We start from the raw sequence: 18,946 nt of genomic DNA, 5'->3' as shown, positions 1-18,946 counted from the left end.
GTTCTCTAACTCTGACCTCCACGATCATCGAGCTTTCCAGAAGAGTCGGCTTTAGATAAGACGAGAAGCTTCGCCAACCCCAAAAGCGATGGTGTGGATTTGGACATCGACAGGTGATGCTACTGTTTTGGACATGAATATTCTCTGAGACATGGATCCTTGCTGTTGCGCGAACGCTAGTCCTTCGGCTTGGTCAAGGCATATGTCGGTACGAATACACGCATAGTTATTGTCTCCCGTGCTTTTACATCTGTCCATGCTCTTTCTGACACATGCGCTTGGAGAGAGAAGCAGTTTGGCGACTGGGGTCTCATGTCAGACATCTGCTTTAAGACAAGAAAAAAAAATCAATTATGTGAACCAAAGAAGACAAAGTCGGAAAATGAAAGTTCAGCGTTGAATTAGTTATCGTGTGTCTCCCTCCCCCGACAAATGAGAGAACATAAGTCTTTCGAGCACTCATCAGAAGGAACAATCGCAATGGACAACACCGAAGCCACTGACACTGCCAAGTCCTCGATGACAAGCAAGCAAACTTCACCGCCTTGCTCTGGGAAGTCGCAGAAAACGACATCCACTGCGCAGACTAGTTATGATGGGGATCACCAGCCATCGGAATTAGATCCCGACGAAACAAAGCGACAATTTCCAGAAATCAAGCGTCAAGACAGGAACACGTTCGGGAGAGCTAAACCTTCACCGAGATCCAAATTTCTTCCCTCGATGAACCGCCATCTCTCAAAGCCATTCTTCAAAGTATCACGGATATGTGCTAAGGTTGCTTCCAAGCTGTTAGACCAGCCCGTAATAATCAAAGTGGGATTGCCTGAGTCAAGCTTCAGTACACGAGAGCCATCCGAACCGGGTAGCGGCGAGACCGCGACGGTAAGCAGCAAGTTCCACTCAATGCCAGGCGTTAGCAGAGCTGATGGAGAGCAGGAGCAAGATTCTACCGGTAGGAGAGGCTGGCTCGCACTTCAAAATTTAACCGACTTCAAACAAGAACTTGATAAGCGCGACAGCGACTTGAACGAGCGGGAAAGAAAGCTTGAAATCGCACGCCGTATAAGGGGTTCGCCCGCTAGCAAAAAGAGTGGACGTGCCAGGAATTGAACCTGGGACCTCTTCCAAGACCGTCTTGAAGATATCAAGAGCTTGCTAAGGAAGAATCATACCACTAGGCGATGTTAGCTGGGATACATGCATGTGAAATGCTCAGAGTGAAGCTTACCTAGACCACGCGCCCCAATTGGATGAACGACCTGCAATCAACACTGTGATAGTAAGCTAAGAACAAGGAGCTCAAATGGAACTAAAGCAAGGTATGTGAAGCTTGGTAAGCAAGGGGTGTTGATTGAATTTGAGATCAGAATTCCTTTCTGCTGCACGGGAAGTCGTTCGAAATATACACAACAAAAAATCCAAGTCGACGCAAGTTCCAGTTCCACTAGAGCTAGAAGAGTGGAAAATGCAGGAAGACGCGAAGCTACAGAGGCGCCAAGAGGAGTTGGACCAGTGGGCATCTGATATAAGGAATATGCAACAACGGCTTAAAGGGAGGGTTTATAAACTTGAAGATCGCGAGAGGAACGTGATGGTAGAGGAGGAGGCGGACCGTGAAAATTGGATTTCAAGTCAGATCCACAGTCTGCGATCAAGGCAGGAAGAATGAGCCTCCATGCTCCAATGAGATGCTAACAGATACACGTCCTTCTGCCAAATTGCAACGAGCCCACTCTGATACTGTCTCGAGCTTCCATCAATCCTATAATATCAAGTCCCTATTCGTGCAACCTCCATCACTGTAATAGGGATAAGTGTTCAGCTCATCGCCGACGAGAGGGGGTAGTTCTTGTTCGAGATCGTACTCTTGCTCGTCCACTACGATCCGGCTGGAATCGTCACTATCTGAATCAAAATCCATAGCTGAGCTGGGATATTTGAGCGTGATTTGATTGATACTGATCTTGTCGACATTTGCTTTCGTGGACTCTACGTAGCTGTCCCTTAAGATGTATCAAAGTTTTGATGACAAGAAGTGAACTTACAGAGCAAGAACAGTCACCAGGAAGGTCTTGGCGTTGAGCTTGTGCATTGACCACGCTTGGCAATCACAGGCAACTCTGCACTCCACACTTCACTTGCACTTGTCGATCTCTTCGCCGTTACCAACACATTGAAAGAATTCCACACAAGCGCCACACCTCTGACTCAAACACTCGACCTTTCGGGACCGCCTCTTCGACTTCCTTGTCTGCGGGCGAAAGCAAAAGACCAGCGAACAGACATTATGTCCAACAATGCTGCAGCTCGAGTCTTTGGCGTCGCAGAGCTGCTCGAAGCCATCCTCGACTTTCTTCCACCACCACCCTTCGGTGAGATATCGGATCCGCAGCTTTTCGTTCTCTAGCGCGTCGATCGGACCTTCCGCGACACCATCGCAGGCTCCCCGCGGCTGAGGAAGCGAATGATTGAGCTCGAGCCAGATAGGGTCAGAAGCTGGCTCTTCGAAGTAAACCAAGCAATTTGGATCGAACGAACACTCTCCACCATTCAAAAGGAGAATTCCAAGCTTATGCGCGTGTTCAGAGGAGAGTTTGTTGTGCGACGCTATTCTGACCTCGCCTCTCTTGATGGCATCAAAGCGATGGCAAAGAAGTCGACACAAGGGTCATGGCGACGAGTGAAGCTTGTTCAAGACTCTGCGATCTCTCCTGTGGTCGTTCTTAATCCTATGGTCACGAATTCCGACTTTTGGGCATTCGCTGAACCGGGAACTACGCTCGGAGAACTGCTGGATGGAGAATGGGTGGACGATGCGAAGAAGTTACTTCCTAAGACTTCGAAGGATGGAGTACATCTTGCTGTGGAGGACTGGACTGACTGATTCCGATGCGAATGGCGGGAGGAGCACGAGTGTGTCATGGGCTTGTCTGGCGTGGGCGATCTTGTTCTGGATCACTTGCCTGCCCAGAGAATGTCCGCTGCATCACGAGTCTTCGGCATTCCCGAATTGCTCGAAAACATTCTCGACCAGCTGCCACTACCATCGCCAGGCAGTGACTTGGAAGTCCGGGAAATATGGGGGACATTGCAAGATCTCGGCATGGAGTTCTGTCAACGTGACGTGCTTAGGTCGCCTGAGAGTAGGTGATGCATCGATGAATGTGGTAGCGTAGATTTGCCATGCTGGGGAAGACGTGTCAAAATTTCGGGTATTGAGAGCTTCGGAGATTTGCATGGTCTTTTGTTCGAGGTCTTTGATTATGGAGGCCCTGAGGTAGGAGGATGTTGGCTTTAGGGGTTTTGCTTGAAAGGCATGGAATGGCTCGTGTTCGGTTCTCATTCTAGGCTTTTCGTCGTCCATGGCGGTGCCGCTGAGACAGGGTGTTCGGCGGTGTCAGCAGGAACATCAGAGTTTGAATAAGGCGGAGATACGCGTATAGCGTTCCTGCATTGTAAGTCGGTGGTATCTTGGAAAGGAGGCTGGAGCGACTCTGAGCTGTTTTCACGGTGAGACATGTACGCTGTGCCGTGTGCAATCAAAAGCCGAGCCGGCATTCCCAAATTTGATTTGTCGATGTAGGAGAGGTGGATCGCTGCTGGCCTGGCCTGGGCCAAGCGTCGCACTCGCGTTTTGGAGCCGCGAAATTTCCGATATAGAGACATGTCGTGCGCATTTGCATTGTGAATGCTAATGCATACAATTTGCACAGCTGTCTCGACTCGGCCAGACGAAGGCTTTTTGATGCTCGATTTGTACCAACGGGCAACATGTCGATGGCGTCTTCTCGTGAATCGAAATGGCATGGGACAGAGAAAGGAGCAAGTCGTTGGGGTGGCATATGCAGCTTCTCATACTCTAGTACATCATCAGCAGCATCTCACATCAACTTTCCAGGCCTGTGTTCATGTCTCGGGCCCCAACTCCGTGCCATGCTCCTTTCTATGCATACAAGTCCAGTCCATATCCTCGTACGCCGTGTCTTCCCCATTTTCTATCCATGCCCTACGTGAGCTTCTGCTTGATGAAGAAGGCGCGCAGATAGCTTAGTTGCCATGCACATGTAATAGCAAGCACAGCGGTCTGGATCAGCGTCCATCTGACCACTCGGGAGTTGACCGCTTCGCTCTGATCTCGGAACTCTACTTCTCTTTCGCGTTGGAAGACCTGCTCACGCCTCACATCCTGCAATCTTGCCGTCAAGTCTTTGACCTTTTGTACCACTTCGCTGATCTTGCTCTTGTCGCTGCTCTCGATCTGGCTCGTCTCGCCGATGACAAGATCAAGCTCCATCTTGATACCGCCGACTTCGCTACCGAGGAGATTCCAACCTCTGTGGGAAGGCACGTTCGTGGGTGTGAAGCACATGCGGTGCTCGCCGGATTCCGTAGCAGTGAATGTAAACTTGCCGTCTGCTCGGCCACGCTGGGAGGCCACTCGGTGATATACGTTGTCGAAGAGCTCGTCAACGATTATGTGGATGCCCTGCCAACAAGAGATTAGAAGAGTGAGACTTGGCATTGGACTCTGGGCTTAGCGATACCATGTCATCGTTGGGCTGGTATGTTCGCGTGTTGTGATCGTATAGCGTCGCCTTGAAGTGACCTGTAATGAGAACATCAGTCAGCGCTCTTGGAGGCAAGCGATGCGATGCGATGCGATGCGCTCGATTCATGTCCAAAGCCATACCGACAACCAACGTGTGCTTTGGCAGGTCTTCGAAGAAGCATTTCTGCGACGATCCATCGATGTAGAAGTACAGCGCTTGTGTCTGAGCAAACAGCAGTGCTGCGCTCAGCATGCATGATATCGACCACATCATTGCGACTGGGCTGTGTGGTGGTTGCACTGGCGATTCTTCTCCCTGCGATTGAAGACACGACACGCTGGAAAGCAAAGTTAGGGGTCTCCCTGGACCGCCAAGACATCACGGATTCAAGCTAAGTTGCTGAACCAACTTTTCAACCACAGCTCCTGAACCGACTTTCCTCTCATTCACCCACCACCCAGCACAGCAAACTCATCACAAGCATCCGCCTCCGCCCTTTTGCGTGCCATACTTCAGCTGCATGCCCACATGAAACTTTCCGCGTCGCAGAGCTCGAATATTCCGACATGTATCCCCCAACCGGTCAGCGTGATTGGCCACTCATATGCTGCGCCCATGAGGCCAAACCTGATTGAGCCGTGTACATCGGCGGCCTCACGGTGTCTCGTCGCTAGGCAGCATATGCAGGAAAGTAGGTGTTGCTGCCTCCAGTCACGTGTGGCACAGCAACATATATATCTCTCTCTTATATTCCCTTACATCTTCATAGCCTCCAAGCATCAAATACTTCTTGCTTTCATGCTTTAGCTCCGTCGCAGCATCATGGGCGAATACAACGCAGAAACTACCAGACATGGCTCTGCCTATCAAGGCTATATCTCAAGCTACTCTGTCAACCGCAATTACCCGGAGCTGCAAGTCTACGAGGCTCTTCGCCTTACTCACGGAGACTACCACATCACAACTGTCGCTGACAGGAGCGCCGATCTGATCGCTTACGCAGAAGCTGGCTACGCGAAAGCGAATCTGGTTCGCGAAGGAGACAACTTCTTCAGCGTTCGATCGTACGCGCCTCCAGCAACCCGGCTCGAGGGCGGAGATGGTAACATCGGCGAGGAAATTCGCTTCGGCTTATTCAAGTACTGCTTCGAGGGTGAATGGCTTGACATCTATCAAGCTGACTGGTATCCGTACCAAGGCGCTGGAGACACGGTTAGCTACTGCTATGTACTGACGCCGAAGTCATCACTCGGTGATGCTGAGGTGCATTCACCTGTAGCAGATCGCCTGATCACTGCTGCTGGAAAGTGGTCTTCTGTCCTCCACAAGGAGGTCTATGTGTTCGATTCTGGCTACTGGACTAAGTCGAAGACGCTTTGGACTGCTGTTCAATCATCCTCTTGGGACGATGTCATTCTTGATCCAGCAATGAAGGAGACCCTCATCAAAGACGTGGAGGGTTTCTTCGACTCACGGGAGACATACGAAGAATACGGTGTCTCCTGGAAGAGGGGCATTATCATGCACGGCACTCCTGGCTGCGGCAAGACGATTTCCATCAAGGCACTTATGAACTCACTGCAGTCTCGCAATGTCGCGTCTCTTTACGTCAAATCATTCAAGGCCTGTCAGGGCGAGCAATACTCTATTCGCGCCATATTTCAGAAAGCACGCATCATGTCTCCCTGCATGCTCATATTTGAGGATCTGGATAGTCTTGTCGTCGACAAAGTTCGTTCCTACTTCCTAAACGAGGTGGACGGACTGGAGAACAATGATGGCATCCTAATGATCGGCTCCACCAATCATCTCGAGCGTCTTGATCCAGGAATCAGCAAGCGGCCCTCCCGCTTCGATCGCAAATACCACTATCGTCTACCGGGTGAGAAGGAGAGACTTCTTTACTCCGCTTACTGGAAGAAGAAGCTTTCCAAGAACGACAAGATTGACTTCCACGACGATGTTCCTGCTGTGATATCCAAACTTACCGAAGGGTTCAGCTTTGCGTATATGAAGGAGCTATTCGTCCAGACCTTACTCACCATCGTCAGTGGTCGCGCTGAAGTCGAAGACGAGGACGACGAGTATGATCACGTTGCAGAAGCCGAAAAGGAAAGCCAAGCCTTCGAGGCCGATGTCGACGTAAAAGGCGACAGAGGGCAAGCTGATGAAGCGGACTCTGACGATAAGAAGGAGCAAAAGAAAGGGGAGACAAAGAAGAAGACCAAGAAGCCCAAGCGACCCATTTCCGAGATTACCGTTCCATCTCACCTGGAATCAAACGTATTTCTCAAAGTCTTGCAAAGACAGGCCAAGCTGCTGTGGAGAGAAATGGACAACTCTGAAGACGATGAGGTGCATGGAAAGAAAAAGGCTGCTGGACCTTCAAATGCAGAGAACGATAACAGTCTGAGTGACGACGAGGAAAGTGATTGTGGGTGCTAGATGATCAATAGAAGTGAAAGCAAGCTGGCGTCGTGACTTGACGCCAGGACAATATCTATTAAGATACCTAAGAGGTGCCTCTAAGTTGCCATCCACAAATATCGTGCCCAAGTTCTGCGTCGGAGCATCGTTCGCGTACTGCAAATTCTGGGCATCTCTATCGCCATAGGTGTACACGTCCAAAGTCTTGCTGGTCCAGTTGCTTGTAATGCCTGCCGATCCAAAGCATGTGTCCAGGTGGTCGCCGTTTCGTCGTAAGGTGAAGCTGGTCAAGCTGGCTTTGAGTCCGTCACATGCACCGGGACCTGCTTAGCTACCTATGCGACACCTAGACTTCGAGCACTGCTTCGGTCATCGCTCCCATGTCGCTCCTCAGGGCAGGGCAGGGTTCTGCGCGGTCGCTGCCCCGTTTAGCTTCTTTGGAAGGAAGATACGCCTACCAAGTCCGCTTGCGGATGAGACGACACGAATACAACGACACCACGAAGGATCTCCACTCGGGCAATTCCGCTGCGGCTGCTTATTGGGGCAACCATACCGTGTTTACAAGAATCTGAGCAAGTCGCACTTTTCTGCTGATGTCGCTATACCAGCAACCACCGACACATCATAACATCAAATACAGTTCTTACTCACTAGGATGTTGGAAATGACCTCTAGGCTCTTCGATACATGCGCTCGGATATATCGCGACAGCCCTTACCCAAGTGCATTCAGTATTCTTGCACTCGTCAGTGGCCTTGCGTATTGGACACGAAGCGCCAATATCGACAACAAAGAGAGGCTCGATTCCGTTAGAAAAGCTGTCAACGAGCCTTCTAAGCGCTTCAAAACAGATACCTCAAGCTCCAAAACAATCACTCTTCCGGATGGACGAAAGCTAGGCTACGCGGAATATGGCCTTCCAAATGGCCGACCGCTCTTCAACCTTCATGGGCTTCCAGGCTCTCGAATTGAATCTGCGGCCCTCGAACCGATTGCCCTCAAGCTAGGTCTTCGTGTCATTGGCGTAGATAGACCTGGCTATGGGATGAGCTCTCCACATCCAAATTATACACTCCTCGATCATCCAAAAGATCTGGTCCACCTTTCCGAGCATCTCGGCCTGGAAGAGTATGCCGTTCTCGGGACATCAGGCGGCGGTCCATATGCTCTTGCTTGCGCTTACGCATTGCCATCCGACAAGCTAAAAGCTGTAGCGGTGGTATGCGGTATGGGAGCGCCAGATATGAGCAAAAAAGGCATGAACTTCATGCATTGGGCAGGCTTCTCTTTCGGCTACCTCTACTTTCCCTGGATCTGCCGACTCTACATGAACCGCGAACCGCAAGCACGCCTTGATCTCCCACGAGAAGAGCGAGCCGAACGCATTGCTAGAGTTCTTCTACAAGCAGGAAATCATCCCAAGGATCTTAAAGTATTCGAGAGTGACTATGCCGAAGATATCATTCGACTTCTGATCCTGAATCACGAAGCTTCATATGGTGGACAAGGTGTTGATGCTATAGTACAGGACGGCGCGACCATGTGCTCCGACTGGGGGTTTAAGCTGGAAGATATCCGAAAAGATCTGCCTGTGCATTTGTGGTACGGGAAATACGATGTGATTTGTCCTCCGATCCATGGCGCGATCACGGGAAAAAGGATTGGGGACAATGCGGTGCTGCATTTGGAGGACGAGACGCATGGAAGTATTACGTTTAATTTGACTTGGGGCGGCGCAAACGGAGATCGTGCGAGTGTCTTACAAGAATTATTTAAGAGTGCAGGTTGGGAATAAACTGGTTTGAATGCGGAATGGAACTCTCTACTTCGATTATATGCTTGGGACTTATCACTTGCCTTGACCGACCAGCGATCAAAACAACTCTCAGTCTTCAACCTTCGGCAGAAAATGTTGCTCAACTCCGCTCATCTTCACCTCCAGCTCTCGACTCCGACCCAAGATCTGATCCAAAGAGACATAGACATTTTGAAGTTGCTCGAAAGCTTTATCGAGAAAGCCATTATTAAGCTGAATCTCGATATCCATGAGGGAAGATGCTATAGTCTCCGTGATCTCGAAGCCTTGCATTACATTAGCAGAGATCATATCGCGAACTCTCTCCGGGAGATGCATGTATCGATGGAATAGGCTACGTTGTAGCCGACTTGCCTCTTCCCATGATGCGAATAAGTGTTCGCAAGCTTTAGTGGCGCCTTGTAAAGATCGGTCGAAGACTGGCTCAGCCGGTCGATGGACCTGTGATAGTAGTGTATTAGAGTGAGTCGATGGAGTTGTCAGGCGAGAATCTGGTTCGATCTTACGCTTCTTGGATGGTCGAGGATCACATGTATCTGGCTCGGGCGTAGGTTGGTCTCTCAATGCTAGATTCCTCATGAGCCACAACATCTCAGAGAGGTTGTGTGACATCTTGAGAATTGAGCAAAGTATGGGGATCTGAGGGATCTTACGCGGTGATTCTTGCATTTAAATAGGAGGATACGAAACGATAAGGACAATAGCATTGTTTCACCAAATGAACAAAGCGGTTCTATCTCACAAAGCATTGTCGCCTGATCGTACGGCGTTTACATTCTTTGTGTACGGGTGAATGCGATCTGCCTGGCTTGTTTTTCGAATGCCAGACTTCTACAGATCTCACAGATTGATGAGCGCGAGAATCTGTCTCCGCGAGGGGAGGCCACGGATCTGCTCCAACTCACAGAAGTCCCTGGTGCGACCGACTTCGCAAATGCATCGAACGCAGTCAGATCTTCTCTCTCGTCGGGTTGATGACCTCTTTGAACTAGAGTCTTGAGCTCAGTCTCAATGCATATGCTTGTGACAATCTCAGCCCAGCTTTTCCACCCACTTGGACGACTTGTCGAGACTCGCGAAAGTCGTGCTGGTGCTCCAGCTTGTGAATGTGTTAGCAACGTGTCACAAGAACTATAAACGCAGAGCATAAGCACGAAGTAATATGGCAGGACCTGTCAGCTGACATGTTGTTACCGAGATAGTCGACGAGGTTGCTCAGGAGGTTACTGGCAAACAACAAAAAGTGTAATGTGAAAAATTGTGGTTTCTGTGAACAGTGGCGAGGCCTCAAAAGAGGCTAAGATCTAATATGCTCTGTTATTGGCATCGCTTATGTACATTTATACAGTTCTAAATCCGCTTTCCAAACCCAACCCAATGCAAATAGCGTCAATCATTCAAAGCTTGGGGCTTGACTTAAGTATATCAGCGTAAGGACCATTACCGCCCTCTCTGAACAGCACAGGGCTGTTCGGGTATGGATCCACAATCTTCTTATTCAATGGGTTCAGCTCCGCAGCGCGATAGAACATGTCCTCGTATACCTTCCCGTCATATCTTCCAAGAGAACTGTTGAGCTGCCAATCTGGGAAGTCCCAAGAGTCAACAAGGCGGACAGCGTGGGGTCGTATCTCCTCGAGCAACTGCATCACGGTCTTCGATCTTGCGAGACGGATCTGTGCGACTGTGCATGCGGAGCTGGTAAAGAACTCGCTAGACTCCGACACGAGGGTGTTCAGGGAGTACAGACGGAAGAGCTTGTGCATCAGGCCAAGGGTCTCTGGATCGAGTTCACTGCTGATGGAGTGCGAGTGAATAGTCTCGTAGAAATTCTTCACCACAAGGTATTGCGAATGTGCGCGAGAAAGGTTGTAGAATGCAACGAGCAGAGAGTTCCAAGACTTCTTTTCCTGGTCACGAGCGCGGAGCGCTTCGAAGGTGAAGTATGCTGATCGCCATGCAAAGGCAGCGACAATATCACTGTCCTTGCCGAGGACGTCGAAAGCAGCGCCTGTATCCTGGCGCTTGAGGTAAAAGTGCAGGATCTCGGTTGTGTCGTTGGTAGGGTCGTTGCCCTTCAGCACTGTCCTTGCGGACTTAAGCAGGTATCGAGCGACTTGCTGGGTCAACATGTAGTTGTCACCCTCCCATGTGACCGTTGGCAGGTAGTCAGCATACCAGCTGCCAACGCCAGAGAAAGCACTATATCCGTGGCCTCCCATGGCTCTGCGGCAGACCTCAAGGCCTTCGGCGGCAGTGGTGGAGCACAAAGACTTCAATCCACATGACGTGCCGTGGAGATCGGCGAGGAGATCTGAGCCTGCATTGACTTCCTCAGGACCAGCACTGCGCTTCGATGGCGAGTCGTCAGTATTTGACGGTCTACTTTGCATCTTGCTCTGATTTGCTTCGTAAAGCTCCATCATGCTCTTGCCAGTGAAGTGAAGCGCGAAGGTGGCAGCCAGAAGTGGCAGTAATCTTGCTTGGACCATTGTGTAGTTGAGTGTCTGGTTCTCGCCTTTCTGTCCTGCAGGTGCATCGCGATCCTGGAATTGGCGACGAACAGCCAGGTATCTCGTAGCGATGGTAACACCACGAGCGAGAGTGCTTCCGGACTGAAGAACGATGGTGCTGCGAACCCAAGTGAGGGTACCGTAAACCAGAGCCGGTGAAGCTGGCTTGAGGTACTTGCTGGTCTTCGGGTCGACAGCAGAGAACTTGGCCAACATGGCATCATGTGGGACCTTGACGTTGTTGAACAAAAGGAAACCATTGTCCATGGTGTTGTAGCCGAACTTGGGGCCAATATCGCCAGCGTAAACGTTCTCAAGCAGCTTGTGTGTCTTCAGATCCCGAATGGGCACGATGAAAGGGTGTGGTCCATACGGTCTACCCTTGATGATGAGCTGTGCCATGACGCAAGCGTGGTTGGCCGTTCGTCCAAGGGATCCAATCCACCATTTTGAAGCAGTGAGATGAGGCGAGTGAATTGTGAAAGTCTTGTCATCCTCGTTCCAGGTGGCAGTCGTCTCAAGGCCTCGCACATTTGATCCGTGGCCCAGTTCTGTCTGAGCGTAGCATCCGATATGCTCGTGTGCCACTGCAGGCACAAGATACTTTTTGTGCTGTTCTGGAGTTCCCTGGCCTCTGATGGTGACGATGTACATGCCCTCGTGCAAAGCATAAGGCAGTGGCTCGCTGATCAAATCGTAGGCCACTCTCTTGTCAAGGTCTCCCCAACCATACTTGGTATAGATCTGGTTCATTCTCTTCGCTCTGGCGAGAGCCTTCTCCCACTTGTCGACGCGTCCATCGAAATAGTCCTGGTCCTTGTTGAAGACCTTCTCAGCTTGTAGAACCTTCAAGACCTTCTCCTTCCGCTCGAGAGCCTCCTTTCCAAACATAAACTGACTCAGCTTCTCGACATTGACGCTCGATTGTTTGCGCTCGTTCGCCAGCAGCTCGGTGCCCTGGGGACCTGAGGGCTTTAGTTTGCGGACCCAATCGGGCACAGGAGCAGCGGTCTGAGACATTGCGATGGTGGAGCAAAGACTGTGATGGAACAATGAAGCGGCCAAACTGCTCAGAATGAAGGACGGGATGGAAGCGAAAGATATACTCTTACAATGACGGGCATGACTACCCTCGGTGTGCTCGGAGTACGAGGCATCCCAAGGTCTGTGGCTATGAGCCGATGTCGTTGCGAGAAAGGGCAGCCTCGGTTCAGAATTTCAATGAAGTCATTGGCTGAAGTGAATGAATATGGGTCCGGCAAGATCCGAGGAGGGCCTCGAGAACGAGCTTCACCTAACCAGCCGAGTGCCTCAGGCGCTGAAGTCACATACGACCAAAATTTTCGTCGGCATTTTATGTGCTTGTGGTCAGCGAGGGCGATTGAAGAATTCCCGAGAGAAAGCTAAAGCCGAATTCAGTATTCTACCTAGGTAATGACGCCGATGCTCTAGAAGGCTTCTTTTTTTCAGGGATCGTAGCGTAGAATAGCGTTGGGTGGCTGAACTTGGCACGAAGCGGTTGACGAACTTCGTTCTTTGTTCCTACCCAACAAGTGTACAGTTGCTGCTTCTTTCACGCTGGGAACGACCAGTCTGACCACAATGCCCGTCCCCTGTACAATGCCACACCAGACCAGGAAGAATTCTTCAATAGTTCGAATGCCCCAGCAACGTCAGGCCTAGAACGCCACAGAGAGTCATGCGGCATGGCATGGCCCCTCACCCTCACCTGTACCAATACCTCTACCCGCCCACTACTGATATTCGCACAGCTATTGCGAAGGGCGTAGTGGTCAGCGGTGATGCTCTCGGTCGTATTGTGCTCCTCTACTCGTGTGTCACCTTCGCATCTGCACTTACACTTCACTTCCACTCTCACACTGCAGTCTTAACCTTGCCATAACTATACAGCAGCCATGGCGCAAGACAAGACCAGTGCCGAGCACAACGAAGGCATCAATCCTGCTCATGAAGCACTCCTTACCGGAGCAATTGCTCTAGCCAGTCTCTTCAGCACCTGCGTCGAAGCATTCGGGCTCATCCATCCTTCACACAAATGGGACAAGGACGAGCAGCTGCTCTTGACCCGTCTGGGTCTCCAGCAGGCAAGACTACTGATATGGGGTGCTGTAGTTGGCGTCTCCTCGCCACCTGCTGCTGTAACAAATCGCGCAGTCCCAAGACACCCAAGCGCAGCATATCCAGACCTCAAGGAGCCTACCTTCTTCGACACGCGCGACCCTAGACTTGACGATCCAGAGATCAGGACGACCATCGAGCAGACCCTCAGCGCGATAGTCGATCGCTCATCTGCACACTCGCGGGAGGAGATGATGGCAAAATTCGGACTGAAGCCACCGAAACGGCTCGGAGGTGGCTTGCCAGAGCCAGCGATGGATTCGACCAGATTGGAGGCTTTCAGAGAGAAATATGAGCTGCTACGAGAAGTCGCAGAGAGCTATGCTCGTATCAATACACGGAGGAACAATTCTCTCATCCACACGTCCTGGCAAATCGCCGACGTGACCAAGTTCGGCGTCTTCATTCAGCTCACGCAAGAGAAAGTTGATTACTTGATCGAGCTATTGAACGTAAAGGAGCAGATAGATCGTGCGATGCGCATGGATATCAGGATATTTGGTTGGCACATCATTCCAGACCGGCAGAGATCTGCCATGGACATCTCGAAGCTCCGGCTTCTCCAGGAAATCTGCCAAGCAGACTACCCTGAATATCTTGTTGCAACGCAACAAGCTCTGGACAATATCAGTCGTGAAGCGCGTGAAAATGCCATGACTTACACGGGATTGAGCAAACAGCAGCAAGACTTCATCAACCCAGACGGTGCCACGCCCAAGGCCACCAACGGACAGCAACACCACAATAAAAAGCGACCCGGTCTACTCAAGCTCTTCAAATCCTTTGGAAAATCATCCAAGACACCTGTACACAGCCGCTCAGTCTCAGGACCTTCGTTATCAGCCGAAGACATTGATCCGCCGCGAGCCATGTCTGACGTCGGTCCTGCCATGACGAGAATTCGTTCCAAGTCCGTTGGAGCCGAACTTGACATTCACGGAGAATTGGACGAAGATCTCAGAAATAGGCTGGAGCAGATGACAACCCACACATCAGAGCCTCCACCTGACTCTAAATATCTGGCAATCGACTCGCCCGTTGAGCCGTCATTTCAACCCATTGTTCCGCTCGTGAACAAACCTGTTCAGGCGGGAATAATTCGGCACGACCAATATCAGGGCATTGGGCGTGTGGAGACGAAGGATCTTCATCAGGCTGACTATTAGCGATAATTTCACGAGGAGGAGAAATCATTTTGCGCAATATACCCATTCTCTGGTTACATAAGGGCGTTGATGTGACTTGTGTTGAGATTTATCGTCTTGAAAATATTCGTTTCGTCTAGCTTTCCGGCATTTTCATTCCTAACATGTCCTTCTGAGCGACGAGTGCGTAGCCTGTGACTAAGCCGTATAGGCTCAATTCTTTCTTCCTCAGTAGTCCAGCTGATCCTTGACATTGGCGTACCCTCCAACGCTAGTAGCCGCCGTCGACATGTTCACCTTCGTGATGGTTGTTTTCTGCTTTGCCTGGATAGTGTTCTCGGCCTGCCATTGTGCTCTGCAGTACGGACAAGTAACGGGATTCTTGGCTCTCTCCCACTGCTGGAAGCAAGCAACGTGAAGATTATTGCCACAAGCTGCTCGGCACCACGTCAGATCGTCGCTTTCTTCAAAGCCTTCAAAACAGATGGGACATTCTCCGGTAGCTTCTTTGCGGTTGCCATCTTTCACGGTCTCTTCCGCAATCTCAGATGGAAGGCGCGGAGCGTGGGCGAAGAGCTCCTTCAGCTCTCGAGTCAAGAGAGCTTGCTGGTATTTGAGATGCTCGGGTGCCTTTAGGATTTTGTGCAGGACGTAGATGATGTGCTTGCAGACTGATTCTTCGCCTTTCTTTTGCCAGATGGATACCTGAAAACAATGTCAGTGACTAGACTCCGAAGAAGCTGAGATTGCAAGTGAGGAGCGTACCGGGCAGTTGCAGGTCATGAGATGAGAAATTGTCACCGTGTAGACATTCCCCTTCGAACCAGCGACGCTTAGTGTCTCACAAGGACAATCTTCGATGTTGGTGTAGCAGTCATTGTGGACTTCGCGCACTCGGTCAAGTACGAACATTTTCTCCTTGTCGACCTTTTTGAGAGCGCTCAAGTATTTTTCTGTGAGGTCGTCTTCGTCTTCGACGTAGCTGCACGACAATCAGTTTCGAGAGCCATGGCCGACTTCAAAGCTCGCTTACTCTAAGAGGCGATGCTCCTTCTCGCCTTGCTGCAACTTGTCAATGTCGTTTAGGCGTGCTGCAATACGCTTTTCAGCAACTTCTGCATGCCAAGTCGCTTTGGCGGTGGACTTCTTGCTAGACTTCTTCGAAGACTGCTTCCTCTGCTCTTTGGTAGGGCGTTCATCGCTCGAGTCTGCAGAGTGTACGACAACATCTGCTTCGTCTTCATCTTCACTGTCGTCGATGCGCAAGGTGTTCAGTTGCTTTCTTTTGCGTGGTGCAGAGTCGGCAGCCTGCTCAGCCTGTTCGTGCTTGTAGAACTTGACTTGCATGCGTGCCCGCGTGGAGCGTCTGAGTTCTCCGGCCGCCATTTGATGTGCACAGAATGCAAAGAGAGACTGGATGGAAAGTTATTGCCAAAGGCGATCAATTCGAGTTTTGCGGTAGTGAGACTGCGAAAGGCAGCTGCGGCACGACAGGCACCTTCCCAGGCAGATGCCCCAATTCGCGTGCTTGCACGACACTCACAACCTGGAATATTTCCCAGTACCGTCTCCCTCCTTGCCGCGCGGTATAGGATCTGTCCCGCCATGTAGCAATTTCAGATTCCGTTGTGGTAATCATATCCTTTTCAATGGCTTGAGTTGAGTTGCAGACATCTCGTCCAGTTCGATGAAAATGGGTATATAAAGCTTCATAGTAAATACAATGCTGCGATCAAGTAACGCTTTTGCGGCGAGACATCTCTACGTCTCCAGCCAGTCCAAAAATTCTGGTGTGAAGTAACTCACGATGATCGTGGCTCCTGCCCTCAGAATGCCTTCAGTGGCTTCGAAAGCCATGGTCTTCAAATCGAACACACCGGCCTTCGCCGCAGCGTGAATCATGGCATACTCTCCACTGACGTGATATGCGGCGACTGGCAAATCCTTTCCGATTTCCTTCGCGTCTGAGATGATGTCCAGGTATTGCGTCGCGGGCTTCACCATGATGATGTCCGCGCCTTCTGCAATGTCTCGGTGGATGGCTCTCCGAGCAAGTCCGCGTCCACCTGGGGGGAGTTGGTAACACCGTCTGTCGCCAAAGCTGGGACACGAGCCTGCAGCATCTCTGAAAGGCCCATACAAGCACCCGCTGAACTTCGCAGAATAGGACATGAGCACGATGCGGTGGGCAATGCCAGCCTCGATCAGCTTCAGCTTGATTGCTCGAATACGGCCGTCATTCATGTCCGATGGCGCAATACAGTGTGCACCTGCCTCTGCATACGCCATGGCAACGTCAGAGATGCGGTCCACTGACGTTGCATTGTTCAGCGTGCCATCCTCGTGCAAAATGCCGCAGTGGCCGTGTGATGTGTATTCGCAAAGGCAGACGTCGCAGACAATGAAGAGATGCGGGAAGGCTCGTCGCAGGAGTTTGATGCCAGCAATGACAGGACCTTCTGGGTCATCAGCGGCGGTACCGAGAGGATCTTTCGCGGACGGCGCAAGTGGGACACCAAACAGGATAACACTCTTGAGTCCCTTTGCGACCAAAGGCGTCAGAAACGGGACTATCCTGTTCAGACCCATGCGCTTCTGGCCCGGCAGACTGGGAATCGAGGTCTCCTCGTTTGGATTGTCCGTGATGAAGAGTGGATAGATCAGCATGCTCTTCGTCAATTGTCGCTCTGCCTGCCATGCTCTTGCTAGTGGGTGTGAATAGCCGCCGTGAAGCTGACTAGAAATGTCGCCACTAATGCTCACGCTCGTGGCTGCTGTCGAGGCGTATGATTTCGCGCGCGAATAGGTCGACCGGTTGTCGCGAGTATCGTATGAGGCATTGGTGTTGGTGGATTGCAGTCGCGGCCGCTGGGCGACGTCGTTGATCAGGTTCGAAAACGACATATTTGCGTTGGTGTGTTGTGAGAGTCCTGCGTTCCTCAGACCTGAGTCTCGACTGCCCCTCTTATGTGAGCCCAACTTTCCTCGACGGGACCGAGGCCGATGCGAGGTTGGCGGAGCTGAATGGTGTAGTTGTACAAAGTGACGAGTTGAGGAAGGCGAGGATGTGGGGATGCGAAGCGGAATGGCGACTTCAGGTTTGTTGTACACCTCGGGATATTCTACTTCGGGCTGATTATTGGCAACGAATTGGGAGCGAGGCTTTACATTTGAGGTCAGCATTTCAGCCTCCGATCATGTCCGATGAGTCCGATGTCAATCCTTCCGCACTACGCGCCCGCTCTTCTCTACTCTTCCGCTTCATCTCCATCAACGCGATTGACGCGCAAACATCCTCGAATCCTCCATATTGCAATCAAACAGGCGCTCAAAAGAGCCCTGGATGAGGAGCTTCTGACAGCCGCATTTCCAGCACCTGCATGAGCTGCTAGGATCCCTTCCAAACAAGTACTGGAGTGCCCTGATGATGAAGGCTGACACTGAGGCCCTGACAAGGCCATGCCGCATGTCCAATCACACCTCTCAGTAAGGCACCATGCTTACACACATCTCATCTGATAATAGAATCTTCGACCACTACCTGGCAAAACGACGCTCATTGTGGTTGGTACCAAGCTCTTCCACCTTGCGGGTTGCCGCTATTCCGTCTTGGCCTAGCAGTGCTCTTGCTCTATCTCTACTCAGACTAGTAACAAAGGGTGTTCGTGTATGTAATATAGAATCACGTGTTCCGTAGCAGACTTTTCTAAACCCGCAAGTAAACTTTCTAACCTCTATACTAATTAAATAAACTCCCGTATAGACTATATAATATCCTTTGTTACTAGTCTAATCCGTTTCTATCGGGTTTTAGTACGCGTATATAGATAATCGTAGTAGTAGGTAGATGCTATTAGCTATAATACTATTATATATCGGAAATCGCAAAATCCGCTATAGTAAAGCCCTATATAGTTACGAAAACTATCTACCCTAAAAATCTAAAGAACTTAGGTCTACTACTTACTAGGGAAAATCTATATATACGCGAAAATCGAATATCGCTTGCTATATTAAAGCTAGACGCGTCTACCCTACTACGACCGTAGATCGATAAACTAACTCTATAACAATCGAAACAATATCCGCGGTAGGTAAATATAATACTACGAAGAAGCTCCTATAACTCTTATCTACCCCCGATACTATCCCGTCTAGCGCTCGTAGTCCTCCCGCCTAATATTATCGGCTAGGTATCGTAGCTCCGAGTTAGTAAGAGATGCGTTTAGAATACCGTAATACTCGAGCCGGTTTTAACGCCGCGAGTAGGGTAGGCTCTACGCGTTGCGGGTTAGAGAAGGGCCGCGACTAGAGGGCAATTTATAAGAGCTAAATCGGGAAAATTAGCTC

At 50.7% G+C, this 18,946-nt stretch overlaps 8 protein-coding genes and 1 pseudogene across 9 annotated transcripts; 4 read left to right on the top strand and 5 right to left on the bottom strand.

The window, feature by feature from the left end:
• Window positions 1–1,096: 1,096 nt before the first annotated feature.
• MYCFIDRAFT_t34 lies at window positions 1,097–1,188 on the bottom strand (annotated as a pseudogene). The gene has a single exon. The product of its transcript is annotated as a tRNA-OTHER (tRNA).
• A 1,102-nt stretch (window positions 1,189–2,290) lies between these two features.
• MYCFIDRAFT_82856 (uncharacterized protein) lies at window positions 2,291–2,887 on the top strand (the record flags this gene model as incomplete). The annotated part of the gene is made up of 2 exons (XM_007926158.1): window positions 2,291–2,375; window positions 2,445–2,887. The coding sequence occupies 2 exons, from the start codon at window positions 2,291–2,293 to the stop codon at window positions 2,885–2,887; spliced, it is 528 nt and encodes a 175-aa protein (XP_007924349.1).
• A 1,122-nt stretch (window positions 2,888–4,009) lies between these two features.
• Window positions 4,010–4,805, bottom strand: MYCFIDRAFT_134062 (uncharacterized protein; the record flags this gene model as incomplete). The annotated part of the gene is made up of 3 exons (XM_007927168.1): window positions 4,010–4,489; window positions 4,548–4,609; window positions 4,694–4,805. The coding sequence occupies 3 exons, from the start codon at window positions 4,803–4,805 to the stop codon at window positions 4,010–4,012; spliced, it is 654 nt and encodes a 217-aa protein (XP_007925359.1).
• Window positions 4,806–5,375: 570 nt separating this feature from the next.
• MYCFIDRAFT_135612 (uncharacterized protein) lies at window positions 5,376–6,998 on the top strand (the record flags this gene model as incomplete). Its single annotated transcript, XM_007927167.1, has 2 exons — window positions 5,376–6,689; window positions 6,777–6,998. The coding sequence occupies 2 exons, from the start codon at window positions 5,376–5,378 to the stop codon at window positions 6,996–6,998; spliced, it is 1,536 nt and encodes a 511-aa protein (XP_007925358.1).
• Window positions 6,999–7,854: 856 nt separating this feature from the next.
• Window positions 7,855–8,607, top strand: MYCFIDRAFT_16968 (uncharacterized protein; the record flags this gene model as incomplete). Its single annotated transcript, XM_007925996.1, has 1 exon — window positions 7,855–8,607. A coding segment is annotated over one exon (753 nt), but the record flags the coding sequence as incomplete, so codon positions are not given.
• Window positions 8,608–10,073: 1,466 nt separating this feature from the next.
• Window positions 10,074–12,432, bottom strand: MYCFIDRAFT_210972 (uncharacterized protein). The gene has a single exon (XM_007927166.1). The coding sequence runs from the start codon at window positions 12,330–12,332 to the stop codon at window positions 10,197–10,199; it is 2,136 nt and encodes a 711-aa protein (XP_007925357.1). The 5' UTR covers window positions 12,333–12,432; the 3' UTR covers window positions 10,074–10,196.
• A 660-nt stretch (window positions 12,433–13,092) lies between these two features.
• Window positions 13,093–14,826, top strand: MYCFIDRAFT_210971 (uncharacterized protein). Its single transcript, XM_007927165.1, has one exon. It carries the CDS (start codon window positions 13,229–13,231, stop codon window positions 14,615–14,617), a length of 1,389 nt encoding a protein of 462 aa, XP_007925356.1. The 5' UTR covers window positions 13,093–13,228; the 3' UTR covers window positions 14,618–14,826.
• A 138-nt stretch (window positions 14,827–14,964) lies between these two features.
• MYCFIDRAFT_82850 (uncharacterized protein) lies at window positions 14,965–16,009 on the bottom strand (the record flags this gene model as incomplete). The annotated part of the gene is made up of 3 exons (XM_007926157.1): window positions 14,965–15,301; window positions 15,362–15,578; window positions 15,630–16,009. Coding segments are annotated over 3 exons (934 nt in total), but the record flags the coding sequence as incomplete, so codon positions are not given.
• A 14-nt stretch (window positions 16,010–16,023) lies between these two features.
• Window positions 16,024–17,500, bottom strand: MYCFIDRAFT_152961 (uncharacterized protein; the record flags this gene model as incomplete). The annotated part of the gene is made up of 1 exon (XM_007927164.1): window positions 16,024–17,500. The coding sequence occupies one exon, from the start codon at window positions 17,498–17,500 to the stop codon at window positions 16,358–16,360; it is 1,143 nt and encodes a 380-aa protein (XP_007925355.1). The 3' UTR covers window positions 16,024–16,357.
• Window positions 17,501–18,946: the final 1,446 nt, after the last annotated feature.

This window comes from Pseudocercospora fijiensis, assembly GCF_000340215.1.
Source record: "Pseudocercospora fijiensis CIRAD86 unplaced genomic scaffold MYCFIscaffold_3, whole genome shotgun sequence".
Taxonomy (NCBI): Eukaryota; Fungi; Ascomycota; class Dothideomycetes; order Mycosphaerellales; family Mycosphaerellaceae; genus Pseudocercospora; species Pseudocercospora fijiensis.
This window is presented reverse-complemented; position numbering and strand designations above follow the sequence as displayed.